Source organism: Astatotilapia calliptera, chromosome 13 (assembly GCF_964374335.1).
Source record: "Astatotilapia calliptera chromosome 13, fAstCal68.1, whole genome shotgun sequence".
Taxonomy (NCBI): Eukaryota; Metazoa; Chordata; class Actinopteri; order Cichliformes; family Cichlidae; genus Astatotilapia; species Astatotilapia calliptera.
Window position 1 is genome coordinate 25913502 of NC_137434.1, and position 19139 is coordinate 25932640.

The 19139-nt window shown below is 41.7% G+C and overlaps 2 protein-coding genes across 3 annotated transcripts in view; one reads left to right on the forward strand and one right to left on the reverse strand.

Annotated features, from left to right (window-relative positions):
- Positions 1-11032, forward strand: part of peli1b (pellino E3 ubiquitin protein ligase 1b) — a 47476-nt gene extending 36444 nt beyond the window's left edge. Inside the window, exons 4-7 of the mRNA XM_026191019.2 lie at positions 187-288; positions 2486-2683; positions 3104-3292; positions 9960-11032. Coding sequence (XP_026046804.1) covers positions 187-288; positions 2486-2683; positions 3104-3292; positions 9960-10538 — 1068 coding nt within the window. The 3' untranslated portion in view covers positions 10539-11032. The remainder of the gene's footprint in view (positions 1-186; positions 289-2485; positions 2684-3103; positions 3293-9959) is intronic.
- Positions 11033-17056: 6024 nt separating this feature from the next.
- Positions 17057-19139, reverse strand: part of ugp2b (UDP-glucose pyrophosphorylase 2b) — a 34794-nt gene continuing 32711 nt past the window's right edge. For both annotated transcript variants that reach the window (XM_026191018.2, XM_026191017.2), the window contains exons 9-10: positions 18666-18770; positions 17057-18339 (exon numbers count right to left, since the gene is read on the reverse strand). In XM_026191018.2, coding sequence (XP_026046803.2) covers positions 18232-18339; positions 18666-18770 — 213 coding nt within the window. In that variant the 3' untranslated portion in view covers positions 17057-18231. The remainder of the gene's footprint in view (positions 18340-18665; positions 18771-19139) is intronic.

Below are 19139 nucleotides of genomic sequence, written 5' to 3' on the forward strand. Positions count from 1 at the left end.
GATCCAGTTAATGATTACACATCTCCACCCTTCCCGTGTGCATCTGTTATTTTCTGCAAGGATCATTGAGGAGATGTCAGAGGTGTTTTTGATAGAAAACATGCTCAGTTCAGTCTTCTGCATTTAAAGTGAAGGGTATGATTCTGCTTTCGGTGCTGATCTGATCTCTTCCTTCTGTCTTTCCAGGCCATAAGCAACAAAGACCAGCACAGCATCTCTTACACTCTGTCTCGAGCCCAGACGGTGGTGGTGGAGTACACCCACGACAGCAATACAGACATGTTCCAGGTAACAAGCCCCAGCTTTTATCACCGTGCCTGGAGTTTTACAACCAATTCACAGTCCTTACTTTTTCCACTTCACTGCTCCACTCACACACATATTAAATAGAGGCTGGTAACAGAGCATCTGCGTGTTTAGTGCAGGGATTTTCGATCTTTAAAGCAGAGCCCTTGAAGGGACGCCGGAATGAGAGACATGAGGCACAATGTGTGAGGTGAAGTGCATGATGTCTTTCTGAAAATAATTGGAAGTTAGTTGTTGTGGTTTGGCCCGCTTATCAACACAGTCAGCAGTTGGATCTGCAGCAGTGGAAGTGACACATAGACACTTGAGATACTTTGAAACCTCAGTCCTGATTACAGCAAACTGCTTCCAAATTTGTACCTCTCGTAATAACGGACCCTTTATTCCAATGTGCACCATGAATAAAGGGCCACAAATGGACTTGGAAAAGCTAAGAAAAAAGCCTCTTTGAAAAACAATATCAAAGTACTTCAGTTATAGTTGTCTGTGTACTAAAACAGGTTCAGCATCTTCATAATGTGCCATATCTCAAAGTATAAACCAGAGATTCTTTTTTAGCTTTATCCATATCAAGTCACCAATAAACAAGGATCAAAGCTGAATTTTAGTTAATAAAAAATAACACAAAAGCATCACCACAGTTTTGTTTTCTATACAAAAATCTTTTGTATAGTCCACATCCCCCTGGATGAGCCACAGTTTGAGAACCACCACTGGTGTATACAAATGTAAATGTAGAAATGTTTTTAATTAAAAAAAAAAAAAGCCCTTAATGTAACACCTCTCCATGAATCGCCACCTTATCGTGGTGGAGGGGTTTGCGTGCCCGTGTGATCCCAGGAGCTATGTTGTCGGGGGCAACTTGCCCCTGGTAGGGTCTCCCAAGGCAAATTGGTCCTGGGTGAGGGGCCAGACTAAGTGCGATTCAAAAAAAGAAAAGCAAAAACAACCGCAACAAAAACAAAAACAAACAAAAAAACCTTAGAAGTACTGCCCAGATTAGGAAACTACCCAGGAGCCTCGGTGAATGGGCTTATTGTCAGCTCAAGCGATGTTCGACTCCACCATCCTGTCAGTTTACCACCTGCAAAAGGATCCATGGGGGTCCGGTGCTTTGTGTATTCACGGAGGTGTTGGCGGGATAATCCCTGGCGCCCTAAACTGCGCATAAGAAAAGGCAGAACTGTTCATTTATTGGCCGATCTATGAAAAAAAGAATAAGATCCCAAATGCAAGCTTGGTCATTTGAAAGGAGGAGGTTTAAGTGACGTCCTACTAGAAGGAGGCAAGTCCAGGACCTGCTGCAGATAACACATTTCTCAGTTGGCTTGGCTTCAGTGTCCTCACCAGAAGAGGGGTAAAGGGAAGACTGAGCATCTCTGCTTAGACTGGAGTCCCTGTGTCCCAGACATGAATAAGCAGCAGAAAACGGATGCATGCTTGGATATAAAATGATCTTTACATCAAATGGAGTTTTAATGAAATGGTAAATGTTAAAATTTCTATTATTATTTTTTTTTTTTGCCTGATGACCTTAACTGGTGAGTCGCCTTAAGCTTGGAAAAAGCAGTCTACTGCTCTGCTGGTGCTTTCAGCCATGTCACATAATGACTTCTTTCCATCTGGTGACATTAACTCTTGGAGCTGACTGTGTCCTGATCTCACTGTGTTGAGTAATAAAATGAACCAATCATGAATCATTCATCTTAGTCAGATTTGGACAAAAGATATTACTGCATCAGTAAAGCTTTTAACACAGAATTCCTCCAAAGTCATTGTGTTCTGTCTTGACTTGCACTAACACTGAGGCTTTCCTGTGTGGTGTCTATGGTACTCTGGTGACGCTATCAGGGAAGAAAAGTACTCATCTTTAGGGGTTTTATGGGTTTTATACAAGTTTGCAATGCATGTGAAGCAATTCGACTCTACTTAAAAGTCTCTAGCATGTCTTTGTTCTGCGTATTGTCTGCTATTAAAGATTATCCAACTGTCTTGGCTTATGTATTTCAAATTTCCTAATGGATTCCATCCTGGACACATTCTGCATCCATTTAGCAGTTTTTGTCTCCATTCTCTGTTATGTTTTTCATCTTACCAGCTTCCCCTGAGGTAATACATCATTATATTATCACATCGCTGAAAAGCATTGTGGGCTAATCTTTCCATCTCTCTTCTCCAGATCGGTCGATCCACAGAGAGTCCAATAGACTTTGTAGTGACGGATACAGTGGCAGGCAGCCAGAGTAACGCAGACACTCAGTCGGTCCAAAGCACCATCTCCCGCTTCGCCTGCCGCATTATGTGCCAGCGCACGCCGCCTTACACAGCGCGCATTTACGCCGCAGGCTTCGACTCTTCCAAGAGCATCTTCCTCGGGGTGAGCACTGTTTCATCTGGAGCTTCAGACACGTGTGGGCGAGTTTGTGAGAGCAAAAAGGCAGAAGGATGAGAGAAGGAAAGACTAAAGAACCACAGGACAAAGAGGAAAACAAGACATGAAAGACGTGTCGTAGAGCGTGTGCTCTCATATTATTCTAAAACCTTTAACCTGCTTTTACTTTTCCCATGTTCTTGTTTTTACTGTCCTTCTCAATTTGTCATTGTTTGACAGCAGAGGACAACAACTGATGGTGTCCTGTTAGTGCTCTTGGTGGCAACACTAAACTCACACATGCTCAGTAGAGAAAGCTCAGTCTGCTAAATATGTATCTGCACATTGTCTGCTAAATATGATTGGAGGTTGGACGAAGGGCTGCTGAACGCATATGAATATCAGCGTGTTTTTTGCTTCATTCAGGAGAAAGCTGCTAAGTGGAAGACATCTGATGGTCAGATGGACGGGTTGACCACCAATGGCGTGCTGGTGATGCACCCTCGCAACGGCTTTAGCCAGGACTCCAAACCAGGCGTCTGGAGGGAGATCTCGGTCTGCGGCAACGTCTTCACCCTGCGAGAAACACGCTCAGCACAGCAGCGGGGAAAGATGGTAGGAACACATGAACTGTTTACTTTTTTCCATAGGTGTATCTACTTAAAATTTCATACAAGTTTGAATCTCACTGACCCTGAGGTCAGGTTTTTCTGAAAAAATATATACAATAGGTGTGTTTACTAGGAAGCTGAGGGGAAGCGCTGGTGGATGCCAATATTTTTGACACTGTGGATTGTCATTTTTCAGCTCCACAGGTTTCAGCTTGTTCTCCACTAACTCCTAGCAACCAGTGCCAATTAAGGAAGTTAGTGCCACGCTTTGTCACCAAAAATAGTCAATTCTGGCCAAAAGTTATGAGTTCCTGCATATTTCCACTTTTTTAAAGTTGTCAGGAAATAGTCACAGTAATTAGTAAAATATACAGGTTAAAAGAAGAAACTCTCAGAAGGGGGAGAAAATTAGCGAGTTCTAAAAGTTGCATAATTGTTGCACAAACATCATCACACGTTCAGTGATTATTAGCATCTAAATGTTAATGTTTATTTTGATTTGAGCATTTTAACCTGTTTTAATCACTGCTAAAAAACGCATGAAAACCTTGAAATGCACAGTTCTTGGTCTTTGCCTTTTTAGAGGTAATTTTTTCTTCTACAATCACAAATATTGTGATTTTCTTGCAGAACTGCTGTATCGCGATGCCACAGTTATCGTAGGATATGTATCATGAGTTACTGTGATTAACATGATGAATGCATTTTCAGTCTCTCTGCTCCGTGGCAATCAGTTAACCGCAAAACATATTTCCCTCGCACACATTCCATCACAGTATCTCATACTTCATCACAATCGCATAGCAGCGCTGTCACTCAGGCAGCAGGAGGTCAGTCAGAGCTTAACACCCACCAGGAGGTCACTGGGATGCTATCTCCATGGCAGCAGGCCCTCCTGTCAAAGCTGTTTGTAACAAGACCATGTAAGGGATCCTCCTGCTGACGTCACAGTCTCCCAGCCAGTCGCGGCGCTGTCTGCGTCTCATCAGTGTGGACAGTTGTCTGATTGGATTTACGAGGCTGTTGGGATGTTTCATTAGGTCTTTGTTTCTTCTCCTCCTCTCCACAAGATGTATATCATCAGCCACGCGCACACAGTCAGCAGCCGTAATATTAATCCATCCCTTTATCGAGTGTCCCACCTGCTCTCAAGTCTTTCCACAAATTAACAGCTCCCTTATCTCCACCTGCCCTTTCCCATCCACACACTTACCAGTGTTATCCACCTCTACAGCATCCACTCGTTATTTCACAGCTGGTTGATCATTTGTATTGCCAGCTGCGGGACAGCACATATTTTCATTACGCACGGTAACAAAGCGCGATGGTGTTTAAACCGTCTGCACATACGAGTGGTTACTGCTCAGGTGGAGTCCTTTCATTGTCAGCGTCGCTACAGTTGGGGTAACATCACTATACAAGATGAAAGGCTGTGGGACTTTACTACAAAGATAACTTGTACTTTCTTAAAACATGTTTCTTTAACATGTGACTACAACAAGAAGCCTTAACTCTAAAGAGGATGTTGGAGCCCTGGTTTGAAATATTACACCCATTGTTGTTTTGTTGTATGTGCTATTACACAGAGATACAGAAAAAAGTAAAACATGAATTAAATTTTAAAATTACCGTATTTTCTCTGTGATTTTTTCAAAGTTTGAGTTAGTAAACCCCACTTAGATGAAATATTTTTCTTTTATTTAAAGTCCTAAACAGGCCAAAACCTGTTTAGTGGAGTGCAAATCTTGATTGTTGAGACTAGAATTTAATGACTAAATAGCTGACTAAATATATGTGTGCTTTTATAAGTCATTTATTCTGTTTTGGCCTTTGATGAATAATGTGAAACCAAAAGAGAGAAATGAAATCTTGTGTCACGATGAAACTGAAATAAACCTGCTCAATGCATTTTTGTGCCTCCAGTCACATCTCTGCATGAAGCAATAAAAACACTCCGTCAACTGCCACTGTTACTCAGCAGTGACTCCATGCAGTCCCTATCTAAATAAATGAGGAAATAGACCTAACATGAATTTTAATTTTGGCCATCAGGGAATAAAATGTAGCGAAAAAATCTGATAATAAGTGCTTTAAAAGTTTTGTGACTCTGATTCAGGTTTAAAAAGTTTGTCTTTGTTGCCAGTTCTTCTTAGCCAAAAATAAGACATAAAGCACACTTCTCGATATCTTTACTACAATAAAGTGTAGATGGGAATCACTACAACAACATGATTGTCTTAAATGCTTCCTGGACTGGATCTTTTTGTGGCAGGAGCAGCACAACCTCCATATTTAAAGTTAAGGGATCAGATTTCTGTTCAGGGTTAAACTGCTTAGAAACCTTCCAGCAGATGTCATTTCAGTCCAGTTAGGTGTTGGTTTGTATTCACTCGATATCAAAACTAGAATTAAAAACTGAGTGTTGGACTCATCCAACAACCTTAAATCATTAAACAACAACATTATTTTTGACCGAAAAGGGTGAAAACTGAACATCTTACTGGCTTCTAATAGTGTTTTCCTCAACTCTCAAGTGCACTTCTCTTAATGAGAGAACTGCTCTGCCGTAGCGGACGCTGACACATGAAGGACATTGTGATTGAATAGTCTTGAATAAATTGGCTCAGCACGTTTGCCAAAAGCCCCTGAGTTGTTGGTTTAATGTTTAGCTCCACGGTGTGTAATCTTTAAATGACATGTGGGGATAAAGATTCATCAGAAGCATTTTTGGTAGCTTTTTTGCGTCGTTACTGGGAGGTGAAGATGAAACATGCACAAGTTTGTTTCAGTTATTGGGTGGATTGAGTCAGCCTTTACCAGCAGGGCAGCTGGTTTGCCCTTCTGTTTGACATAATTAGGAATATCTTACAGTGCAGTCTACACACACGCACACACACATATAACAGTGGGTTGTAGTGGGGGGTAGTGTTGCTGTGGGGGTTTTCGTGAGGGATGACAAATGATCGGAGTGCAGTGTCTGAGCTCCTGCTGCTTTAATACAAGCTTTTGTCCTGATAATTTAACGGTTTCAGTGTAATTTAATTAAACTCTGAGAGGAGGTGAGAGCATCTCGATGTTTACATGGACCGAGGGCCCTTATGTCATTAAGCTTGAGCATGATTATACACTGAGGAGACAAATACTTCTTTAAACTGTCTTTTTAATTGGGTTAGAAGAAGCTACCTTATAAATACAGGGTTTTGCTTAACCTTCTGAACTCTTACCTGTTCCAGCTGAAAATCTGAAGTACGTAACATAAAGCCTGAGGGTGAGGATCGGCTCACAGACGATGTTAATCCAGGCCGGTACTTTTTAAAAGGAAGGGAAAACGAAACAATGCCTCAAAATGAATAAAAGGCAGCGCTATGCGATTCAGTCTCAGAATGAATGACTATAACAAGGTTGTACTGCTTTTAACTCTATTCCATCAGACGTCACTCTACTGTGTTCAAATTGGGCAGTTTGAAGGCTATATTATGGTCGCCGCATGACCATAATATTGACCATTCAGGACAGTGAGCTGATGGTCAGTTTCACCATTCCGTGCTAGTATTGAGGTTTCACAGTCACATGACTACTAACCACGTTGACGGTAACTTGTCCGTCATTTATGAGGGGAAAATGTATGTTCCCCAACCAGTTGGCCTCCTTAAAGTTTCTTTGGTTGCTTGCAGATTTCCGCAGTCGCCCATAGTTTCTACGGAAAACTCTGACTTGTCTAAGAAAACTCTCCAGCTGCTCTCCAAGCAGGAATGAAATTGTGTAACATGCAGTTCGCCTTCAAGGTAAAAGACGAGCATTTCAGCTTTTACTCTGAAGGTGAATGCAGCACACCAGGTTAAAAAAACTACAAAAGGTGCACAACAACCTGGCATAACACTGAACTGAGTGTGAGTTTGAACAAATGACCAAATGCCTCAAGGCTCGATCCAGTGGCTGGGGTTTTATTGTGACCTCTCCTTACTTTCCTGTCTAAAAAATCTCCAATAAAGCTAAAAATGCCATAAAAATAATGTTTAAAAACAACAACACCCATGTGTAGTTTACACCAGCAGTTGTGATGCCACTTTAGTTTTTTGCTTGGGGCTGTAATCGACCTTTATGACGGATGCAGACTTTTTCTGTCTTGCAATGAGCATGTTTGCTGTCACCATTTTGGTGTTTTGCAACCGAGTCATTGCACCGACTCAAGATGTTAGCCAACGAGGATAACCCTGGATAATCCTCCAAATAAACAAAATAGACTTAATGTTTTAATCAGTGTGATCTGAAGGGACTTGCTGAGAAAATAAGTCAGGAAAGTGTCTGCTGAGGCTGAGTCAGGCGCTGCCAGGTTGGCTTTACTTTTCAGATCCAGAAGCTACATCCGCGTTTCTACTGTGCATCTTTCCTCTGTGCTTCGGTATTTCTGCATCAGACACGAAGCCAGGCTTTAATGAAAAGGGAAGACATTATCTCAGGCCATTATTGTAGTCATGTATTCCACATTGCGTTTGTTCAATAGTAAATGTAGGTAAAGAGTTTCTTCAAAAAGTCTGCGTTAGCTGTGACACATTTAATAACAGAAGATCGGTTTGGTTAATTCATGAATTTGACCATGTATGTTTTTTATTTAAATCTGCTATCACCAACATTTTCTTAAATCATTGATGTAGGTATGTAGTACATGGTAAATATTATATCCTGATGATTGTATAATAATCTATTTTAAGTTTAGTATTGCAGTTTGATGTGTTTTATCAGTGACCCTCACAGTGGTGCATATGAGACGATAACCAGCACAGAAGCATTTATTGTGAATCTGTTTGCATTTATATGTTAAAAAGAAGCCCACATACTGTAGACGAATTTGTAATGTGTATCACATTTGTGTAGGTTAGCTGTGTTTCTATTATGTTTCATCATTTAACTTGATCAGTGTTCCTCTGGATAAAAGTAGAGTGTGTTATTTTACTGGGCAGATGTGATTCTGTGTTATTGCCGAACAAGGGCATTACTGACATAAATAACGACATACATGAAGGTTACAGACCAGGAGGGACACATGAGCCAGCGGTGATGTAATGCTGCCGCTATGTAAATCTGTTCACCCTGAATCACAGGGTGACCTGGGTGTCAGTGTTAGGGTGACTGATGGCATCAAAACACCTGGGAGCTGACTTCACCCTCATCTCTGTGTCACTTATTGTGTCACTTTCCCGCCCTTTCTCTTTCTCCCTTTTTTTCTGTTTGTCTCCTGTTTTGTTTTTTCACACTGCCCTCACCCTGGTGTCCTCTGGTTATCTCAACATGGAATTTCCCATCCTGTCTGATCTTACAGAGCCAATCCGAGCAGTTACTTCAAGACTGTACTTCACCAAAATTTCCACCAGTTCTCTGTCCTGCCCCGTCTGCCGCCGTCATTTCAGTTTCCTCATGCCATGTTGTCTCCAGCTGTCAGCCCCGTGCTTCCCTCCCTGAAACCCACATCTGTCAGAGGGAGACATGTGGATATTTGTGCTACGCTGCCACCTACTGTGGTCAGACAGATCCTGCAAGCCCCGGTGTTTCATGTTTTATACTCTTCCAACCTTCAGGGTTGAGCGTATCCCAGCATGCACTGGGTTAGAGGCGTGGCACTCAGGAGAGGTCACTGAATGCAAAGGCTCGAATGACTAAAATAAAACCAGCTGTATTTGGAAAATGTTAAATTCTTCCTGCAGGGTGCACAAAGGCTAAAACCTTCACGTTTTAATGTTTTTTTTTAATTATATAAAATGTCACATGTTCCACAGGATATTTGAATCATGAGTGTAGCTGCTGTCAGAAAAGTTGAATTTCAGAATGTGAAACCTTTTGTTTCTAATAGTAGCTATAGCGAGTAAAGTACTAGGTTGCTACAACCATACGATAAAATGACAATAAAAACAAATGAAATAAGTGAACACGACTTGTTCAAAGGTGAGAATTTCCAGTAAACTTCAGTGTGGATTTGCATTTGCACGGACCATGACAACTTTTTTAATTTACCGAAAAACAGAAAAGCTAACTATTGGGAAAGCCACAGATCCTTAAGTGTTCAGTTTATTTTTAAAGTATAGGCTCACTGCAATGCAGTAGTTTACACCAAAATTGTTGGTTTAAACCTCCCGTTCTTCTCCAAAGACACACATTAGTGGTGTTTTTGAATTGGTCGTCGGTGTGGTTGTCTGTCTCTGTGTTTGCTTGGTAGTTGACCAGCAGCCAGTCCAGGGTGAAGAAATTGGTTCGATATTTAAGGGTCATAAAATATGCTAAAGAGTTAACTTTTACTTTTGTGTGCAATCTCATTTGTTACTGAATCCAGTTATGATTTTTTTTCATTATTGCTTTGTGCTGAAAAATATTTAAATTTGGGACAATTGAGACCTTTCTTGGATTTTTTATTGGACTTGCTCAGGGAGGCCAAGAACCAATAGCACTTCATCATCTTGCCGCTCCTACCTAATCAGCTCCTGTCGGACATAATGCTGTAGGCTTTCGGTGTCATTAAGGTCTTCTGTGCACAATAAATCATCACCTTTCCACTTTTTTTTGTTTAGCTTTAAAAAAAAGTTGTTGAAAGCAAGTTTTTTCTTACCTGCCGGTGAAAATCTCAGTTTTGTCTAAATTTGACTCTGGGTATAACCTGCTACCTTTCCTCTGTCTTTCAGGTGGAGACGGAGAGTCAGGAGCTCGTTGATGGCTCCCTTATCGACCTCTGCGGCGCCACCCTGTTGTGGCGCACTGCTGAAGGCCTGGCCCGCACTCCCACCCTGAAACACCTGGAGGCGCTGCGGCAGGAGATCAACGCGGCCCGCCCGCAATGTCCCGTGGGCTTCAACACGCTGGCCTTTCCCTCAATGCGTCGCAAAGACACACCTGACGAGAAGCAGCCCTGGGTCTACCTCCAGTGCGGTCACGTGCACGGCTACCACAACTGGGGCAACCACCGCGAGGAGAGGGAGGGCCGGGAGGGCCGCCTCAGGGAGTGTCCCATGTGCAGAACCAAAGGGCCGTACGTGGCGCTGTGGCTGGGCTGCGAGGCGGGCTTTTACGTGGACGCGGCCCCGCCCACTCATGCCTTTAACCCCTGCGGTCACGTTTGTTCGGAGAAGACTGCGGCCTTCTGGAGTCAGATCCCGCTTCCTCACGGCACACACACCTTCCACGCCGCCTGCCCCTTCTGCGCCCAGCAGCTAAGCGGCGAGCAGGGCTACGTCAGACTCATCTTCCAGGGACCCCTTGACTAACGGCGGGAACTTCCCAGCATTCTTTGGAGGTTTTATTTGGATGCTGACCCCGTATTTAACACGGGGACCTTCCCAGATCTGTTTTTTTCTGGACTTTTTGTCTCTCTCTCATTTTTAAGTGACCTTTGTATTGCTTTTTCATGAATGACGACAAAGATTTCTATATTTTCAAGTGAAACCAGAGACAGAAAAACCAAACAAAGAACACTGCTGGGTCAAACCTTTTTTGCGTTTGTTTCTTGGAAAGGACTTTCAACAGTATTTATCTAAATTACTAACACACCGCAGCGCAAACCTGCGGTTTTATTCATGTTTATTGTTGCATTATACATCTGTGTACATCTCTTAGAGCTAATTTAAACAAAGATGTTTATTTATGGCCCTGGAGCATCGCTTCATCCTTTATCTGTCAGATAACTTCAATACTATTAAGCGTTTTATTTTGAAACTTCAGTATATTGTTAACCAGATATAAAGTTTTAGGTGTGTTCTGAGGGTTTTGTTCTGTCTCTCTCTGCCTTGTTCACCACTCAGATCTGTCATATTTATACACCCCGTCCTCTCACGTCGTGTGTTTAAACCCTTCAGTTATTCTTCTATCTCATTAGCCATCACCACAGCCTTTTCCCTTGCAAAGCAATAGATCTGGAACTGAAACCTCCTAAAGCATTATGGGAAACAGAGTCTTCTAGGCATCTTTGCAAATGGCCTGAATGACTGCTCCCTCCCTTTAACGTGAAATATCTTCGTGGGTAAGTGAGTGAATCTCTACGCAGCCATGTAGCTAATGTTATACTTTACACAAACACACACACACTTGCAGACACACACGCTAACCAGACCAGAGGGGTGCACTGCAAACCAAGATTAGTGGATCAGCGAGGTATCTTTATCCTCAAGTCAGACTTTAAGTCACAAAGATGGCTTTCTGTTAACCATGTCTAGATCACATGGTACGTTATGCTGGTGACATAATCTGCTCCAGACTAGTTAGGTGTAATGTTTTGAAGGAAGGAGTACCTTTTAATTATACTGGTGAAGGAAGACGTGCAAAATGTGTTGCATTGTCATTGGGAGTTCTTGCATTCAGCTGGTGATGCAGGACATGTATAAATAGTAATTTTATGCTTGACCTGAAAGCATATGGGGGGCATATATGACCTGAAACCAGCAACTGAGCCCATTAAGGTATCAGGAAAGCGTTGACTCCAATACAACCAGAAAGTGTTCTTGTAAACAGAGGAGTCGCCCCCTGCTGGCTACCTAAATGAATGCAGGCATACAGTTTTCAGCCATCTTTTACAGTGAATATGGTTAGAAGTGAATACGCTGGGCAGAGTGTATTATTGAAGAAAGCCTGGCGGCCACATTGACCTTGCTTCTCAGCACACCCCTCTGGTCATGCTTTTCATGTGTGGACAGTGTCTGGTTTATTCTGCGTGATAACTGGGATGTCTGAGGCACACCTGCACAGTCAAAGCAAGATCACTACTGTGCCAGATGAGGTACGGTTTTCTGGTCGGTATTAGTATTGAGCTCCGAATGTATTAGACGTCCTTTTGACAGCATTGCAGTTACGCCAGTATTTTAAAATCCTTTTCTTGTCACGTGCCCTACTGGAGGCTGGAAAAAAATCTACGCACTATTTGTTCAGCTACACCTAAAAGTATGCAAACCGAGGCAGTTGAAGTCATTTCAGCAGGTTTCTCCTCCTCTGGCGTGAATCGTCACAGTGCAGGAAGTAGTCCCATCTGTCTTACGCATCGAGCGAGCAACAAAAAGCAGGAGATACAAACACATCTGCTGTGGTTTGACTCAGGTTTGACACAAGCACACACACACGCACGGCTTTAAGCTTCACAATTCTCTTTATGCACGCGTGTGCGCTCATTAGGGCTTCGTGTTAACTTGTGCTTTCCAAACAAGGTCGAGCTTCAGATATCAGGGCTGCTCTTAGTTATATTTTATGTTGATTAAAAACAAGAATGAGAGCTGTTAGGCTTAATTTATTAACTTTATAGTTAATATAGTAACTTGGAGAGCTATTATATGTACATTTCTTTCAATATAGTGCTGAGTCATTTTAAGCCTTTATGAGAGAAAATAGAAGAGTAGAGCATAAAGTGTGAGACATGAAAGGCCTCGTTTTGTAGTTTGTTTCTGATGTAGAGCTCTGATTTAAATATAATATATTATTCGATAACCTTTTACTACATATGATGAAAACTGTCTTCCACTGATGCTTTTACTTTAAATAAGGACCTAAACAACCAACTGCACTCTATTATCTTTATATTTAAACCACATAAATGCTTAAATCTGTAAACACCTTACGCCCTGGAGTTTCTTTAATGGGACTTAATCTGAGGAAAGAAGTTTTTCTCTGCTGACATCTTAGCTTCAGGATGGACGAGTTAGTCAGACTCGAGACAACCAGGTTCGAGATAAACACAGTGGAAAAACCGCACAATGATGCCTCTTTATTTTTATTAATTTTGTATTGATTCATTGGAAGCGGATAACAAACTGCTTCAGAACTTATCATAGAAACTAAATGTGAACAATAACTGCATGTTCAAACTAAGTGTAGAGCTTTTTAAGGAGAGATTTTTGTTTCAGCTCCAGTGCACGGGTTAGTTATGTATGATTAGTTATTTAATATCTGCCCACCAACCCATCTGATAGTCCTTTGACTGAAGAGTAAACGACGTTGAAACGTGACCTTAAACTTGAGATTTGATTCCTCTAATAACATCAGACTTGTACTAAACCACAAATATTTTTCATTTTTCTTGTCTAAACTTTTCTTTTTAAAAGTCGCAGCACTACAGATGCTCCAGATTAGATTCTCTTAAAGTAGCTTTGCATGAGTCACAGTTCAAAATAATCCTTATCTTTTACTGTGCCTTGGTTCCTCCCATCAGTTCGTCCTCTGCATGAAACAAGCAGTTTTATCCCTTTTTTAAAAAAAAATTTAAGCCAACTTTCTTCTGATTGGCTATGCAAACAACAGGTGGGATGTCAGCTCTGAATGACATCACACAGAGCTAAAAGTCGAAGGGGGAAAAAAAAAAAATTCTGAAACTAGTTTGAAGCTCTGCCTCGAAAACAATGTAAAGCAGAGATGCAAAATAACCGAATCCAACTTCATGTGCTGAGGAAGACTGTGTGCTGTGATCAAAAGCTCAGGATGAGCTACTACAGATCATTTATCAGATGCTGTTTGAAAAGTTAATGCTGACCTTGGAGACCACTGTCCTGATATTTGGAGCTTTATGTGAAAGCACAGATTCTCCTGCTGCACACATCTGTAACATCACTGCTGTTCGCCCACACACTCAAACTGTAGAAACCTCCAGAAAACGAAGCAGCTTTACTAATCAGTCACTTCCAAACTGTTCACACAGAGCCTCAGGTCTGCGTGGACACACTCGTATCTGCAGGTAAAAGTAGTGCGTGTGAGTGAGAAGCTGTAATTTATACGTTCGTGTTGATTGTATGTGTGCAGTTTTTACGCGTGCTCATGTGTCCACACATTAAGTAGCTCTCCAGATAATGTCCATCAGTATCCTCAGAGTGCAACACACTAACTCACCTCAGGGAGAAAATACGAATATGAATCACACACACACACACACACAAACACGCACACACACAGCTAAGGTCTACTGAGGATACCTCACGAGTTAGAAGTCAAATCTGGATTCAGATGTGCGTCCTGCCTCTCTAACCCAGTCTTCTGTCATGGATTAAGTGTGTGATTTTTAAGGGCTTCCCTCCATCTCTGTACTGTTTCTCTACACGAACACAGGCCTGACCCCGCCCCCGCCCTCCACTCGCTCTTCCTCCTCTCTTGTTCGGAGTGTATTTGTGCTTGTAAAAGGCGAAAGCAATGAATGTTTCCAGCAAACACTTTTTTGTAAACGACTTTAAACAATAAAGTGTAAAAGTGACACATTTCACCGTGTGCTGGGTTTTATTTGCATCGTCAGTGCAAAGCTATTAAACAAAATGTAAGTTAACTGAAACAAAAACTACGGTTTACACAACAAGTTAATAGAAGTGAGAGGAAATGGCTCGATCAGATTTACCTGTTGATTCTACAGAAGTCTCATTTTTGTTCTGTTGACTTTGAATCAACTCTTAAATAGATAAATTTAGGTAGTCTTTCAAATTAACTGCTAAAAATTATGTCAGAGGTTTACAAGATGCTGATGAGATCTGCTAGGATGTATGGTTTGGAGATGAAAAAGACAAAAGGCACAGCTGGAGATGACAAGTGAACATATTAAGATTTTCACTGGGAGTGAGCAGGATGGACAGGATTAGAAAGAAGTACATCAGGGGGACAGCTCAGGTCGAACAGCGGGGACATGTGCAGTGGAGAGGTTCGTGGATATGTTGGACAAAGGAATACTGAAGCTGGTAGGCAGGAAGAAAGAGGGAGACCCCAGAAAAGGTTCATGGATGTAGTGAAGGATTACATGAAGAGAGTTGATATGACAGAAGAGGATGCTGGGATTGGGTGAGATGAAGGCAGATGATTTGCTGTGGCGACCTGTAAAGGAAATAACTGGAAGAAGACAGTCCAACCCTAGTTCAGGGTCAGTTGGTATCTCTTAAATACAGAGATTTTAGACGAAGTCAAGCATCTGCTTCTGCACATTTTGCTTTGTTTTATGAGTCGAGTTTATGAACTATTAATTCATACCCTGACTGCTCCATACACATGATTTCTGGTGCTTTTACACTCAGAGGCCACCAGGTGGTCATACAAATGATTAGAATGAGTAAAGGAACTGGATCAGTGTTCTGGATTTCTCTGCAAACCTTCCAGAAACATTAATAAATGTTCTGCCGACATCTCTCAAGAGTTGACTGACGGACAGATGACACAGTACACGTGTTCGGTATTTCATATTGCACTTTATTCACCTCTGAAGAGGCAGAAGCGGTCTGGGCTGAGACCTCGTCGCTGTCACAGATCAACACTTATTGCTTTCGGGCTCTCGGTCCGCACGGGTCGGACCCATCTCAAGTATACTCACACTGAAACTTTGTGTACATGTACATATGTAAATGAATATGTGTATGTGTGTGTGTGTGTGCCCCAACACTGCAGAAAACACAGCACCTCGTGTCTTTGGGTGAAGGAATAACGCTGAGTGATGGGATGGGCAGAGAAACCGGAGAAACGCTGAGGTTTCACATGACATGAAGGTGAAAACAAACCGGAAAAAAAAATACACAACACTGTGATGTTCTCGTCAGCTACTCCACACAGAGACGAATAAAGGCCTTCACTTTAAAATTACATCCTGTCCCAGAAAATCTCATATCGCAGTACCCAATTATTTCTCAGCACAGACGTCGCTGCGGGCTTCGTGGGCTCCACTAATTCAGCTTAAAGCTGCTCTGTTTAATCTTCACGGCAACAACAGATCTAATGACGACTCGCGCATTTTAGATGCGGCTTGTAGTGAAAAAAAATCAGCAGGAGAGTGCAGCAAAGGACATAAAAGTCACATTTCCATCAGAACGCTGCTCAAAATGTATTATCTTTGGGTCTTCATCCTTTGAAGCCAATAAACTGAGAGGGTACGGTGATATGACACTATTGAAACCTGAAACTAATGAAAGCCAAGCTTCACTTGAGCCACATGCATAACAAGCCGTCGCCTTTGCCATTTATTCTCATGTTTCCAACGGTTCTGAGTGTTTTTAAACACATGCAAAACACTGACTTGTGGATGGTAATGCAGTTAAAAGTCAGTGAGAAGTCTGTATCAGCTACATCAATACTATATAAACTGGAGAGCTGGTTATATTGATGTTATTGATCGTTTTAATCAGTTGATCCGACAACATCAGACAATCTCAGAACATTTTGGTCAAAAAATGTGCCGATATGAAAAAGCTTTATACGGTTGCTTTTTTGTTTGTGGTTTTTTTTTTTTACTGAGCATGAGGCATAAAAAAATGATATCATTCAGTTTCTGCAGCAGAGCAGCCTCGCCTCCATTAACAATGCTCTCAGAGCTCTCTGCGGCGTCACAGCTGAGCCGATGGTACTACAGAGGTCGGTCCATCCTCATAGTGCAGCCGACAAATTAGTACTCCCGGGACACCTTTCACAAGTGGATACAAGTACCAAAGTCTTTTGTGGTAAAGTCAATTATCCATTTAAAAGCTCATTTTCAAGAGGCTTGCCAGATGAAGTCAGCTAGACTTGATGATTTTAAATGATCTTAGTGTCAAATTACACCGAGTCCACTGAGCAGAGTCAACTTTAGAAGTCTTTTTTGTCTCATTTATAAACATTTGATTCAGAATAATTTACTAACAGGAGCGCAGGGGTGCAGGATGGACTGACAGGGTGTGCACCGAGGGTAAAAGGAGCTTTCACTGTTGTAAAATACATGAAGTGTAAATTCATTCTCATTGGATGAATATAGGCAGACACAGCTGTATTAACCACAGTACCTTTTTTTTTTAATGGTGCTGGTAATTTGGATGCATAAGAGTCGCTAAATCAGACCAAATGTTCAATTTCTGTTGGAAAATGAATGCAGAGAATCTTATTCTGTCTCATAAAATATCAGAAAACCTTAAAAGTACCCTCAGTGTTTGTATACTGTCATAAACACCAGTGTTGTAATGTTTCAATTATAAAATATTTTAGTTAGAAACGAAGCAAAGAAGTTCTGAAGAAGCTTTTAAGCTGTATACTTGAGAATTCAACTGACTTCTCTATTTTTGGTGCTTGTATCCACTTTGTCGCCGTTACCTGCTACATTTGAGGGCAGACTGAGGGCAAATTTGTGGAATAAACTGCTGACACGCCTGATATCTGAATTTTTTCCTCCCTAATAAAATGACATTTGCATTAGCCCTGAAAATCCAGCAGAGGTTCCTAATGACACCTCTCCAAACCAGTGCTAAGCGCTGCATTTCCACTTGGGTTTCTAAGAAATCTGATGTACCAGTAAGTCATTTTTGCACTGCTAGACATCCTTTTCTGTTGTATTGTTGAACTCAGTGGTAAATCAGGACCCTGTGCTGGGTTTACATTACACAACTCTGTGTGTTTTGCTGCGGCTAAATTGCGAAACCGTATCGAGTCCAGCAGAGACGTCTTTGTGCTTGAAATAAGAGGTCAAAACCTTCCCGTAATGCCCATGACTTCATCTTTGTGATTGCATTAGCAGTGCAAAAAACCCCAAATCTAATTTGTTCTCCAAACTGTACTCCCACTAGTGTCCCTAATAATATGTGAGTATATCAGTATATTATCCCTACCTATTTAGAATATATTATTTTTTATTTTCTGGCCAACAAAAGTCAAAATCAATATAGAAGAAAAGAAAACAAAGGGTGAGTTGTTTTCTCCCTAATCTGGATAAAAGTGTTTAAAAGTGGTCGCTAAGATTAGTTCATTAGTAATACTTTTAAAGGTTATGTGATGAACAGCCTGCAGAGGGCAGTATATCCCAGCTGCTTCCAACCATCAAAGCAGGCGAACTGCTTCTTAATGCTGAGACTGCAGGGTAGCACTGCACATGCAATCACACTCAGCCTCCAGGGGAAAAAGTCATATCCTCTCACAATCTCTTGATGTCGTGTCAACATGTCAAATGGGTCACATGACAGGGATTACGGGGGACTACGTCACACGATGAGGGTGAAGAAGGCCTCAGTGGTCCAGGATGCGGAGGTTGCCGGATACGATTTTGTTTTCCAGCATGGAGCCAGCCGGAATATCGATCCGATCTCCGTGGTTGGCGATGATGATGACGGTGCCCTGTAGAGACAGAAATGATGACAGGACTGAATTTAATTAAAGCCGTAAATCAAAAACAGAAGCACGCAGGTTCAAAGTCTGAAATTAATGTCTTCAATTCTCTCTGCACTTCTTCTCCACCACATTACTAAAACAGCAAGTTTCTTTTACTGTCGGCGAGCTTTCTGGATTTATTACGCTCAACGTCGTTATATTCAGAGTAAATTAAATAGCTGTAACACGTTTTGTGGCCATGAAAACAACTGTAGCTCACATGCTGGCATTATGGAACAAAAGAAAACAAGGTTTCCTCGTCTTAAAAAACGAATCTGACTGCAGAGCTTTACCTTAAGCGACACGTTTTTCCCAAAGGTGACGTCTCCGGACACCGTCAGATGGTCGAGCTCCAGCATGTCGGGAATGCTCTCGAAGCGGATCAAGTATTCCTGAACCTGAGCGCAGACACAGAGAAAAGTAAGTCATCTGTATGTGAGCTTTTCAACCCCACAGATCCTTTGGCAAATTAAATTACTGACTAAATACCGTCACTGAGAATCAGAAATTTGGGGGCATCAGTGGTGTAACCTCTGAGGATCAGGAGATTACTCAGAAACCTTCTTGGAAGAATTTATTTATTTTACACCCAACTTTAGCATCCCATTTAACATCACAATGGTCATAACAAATCTCTAATGAAGTATTTAATCAACATTTAATCAGTGGCTTTGAAAAAGTTCGGCACTTTTTATTATCATCACAGCCACACGTGAGATCAACAGGCTGCACACGCAGTGACAGATGTTCCGATGTTTCCACAGCTG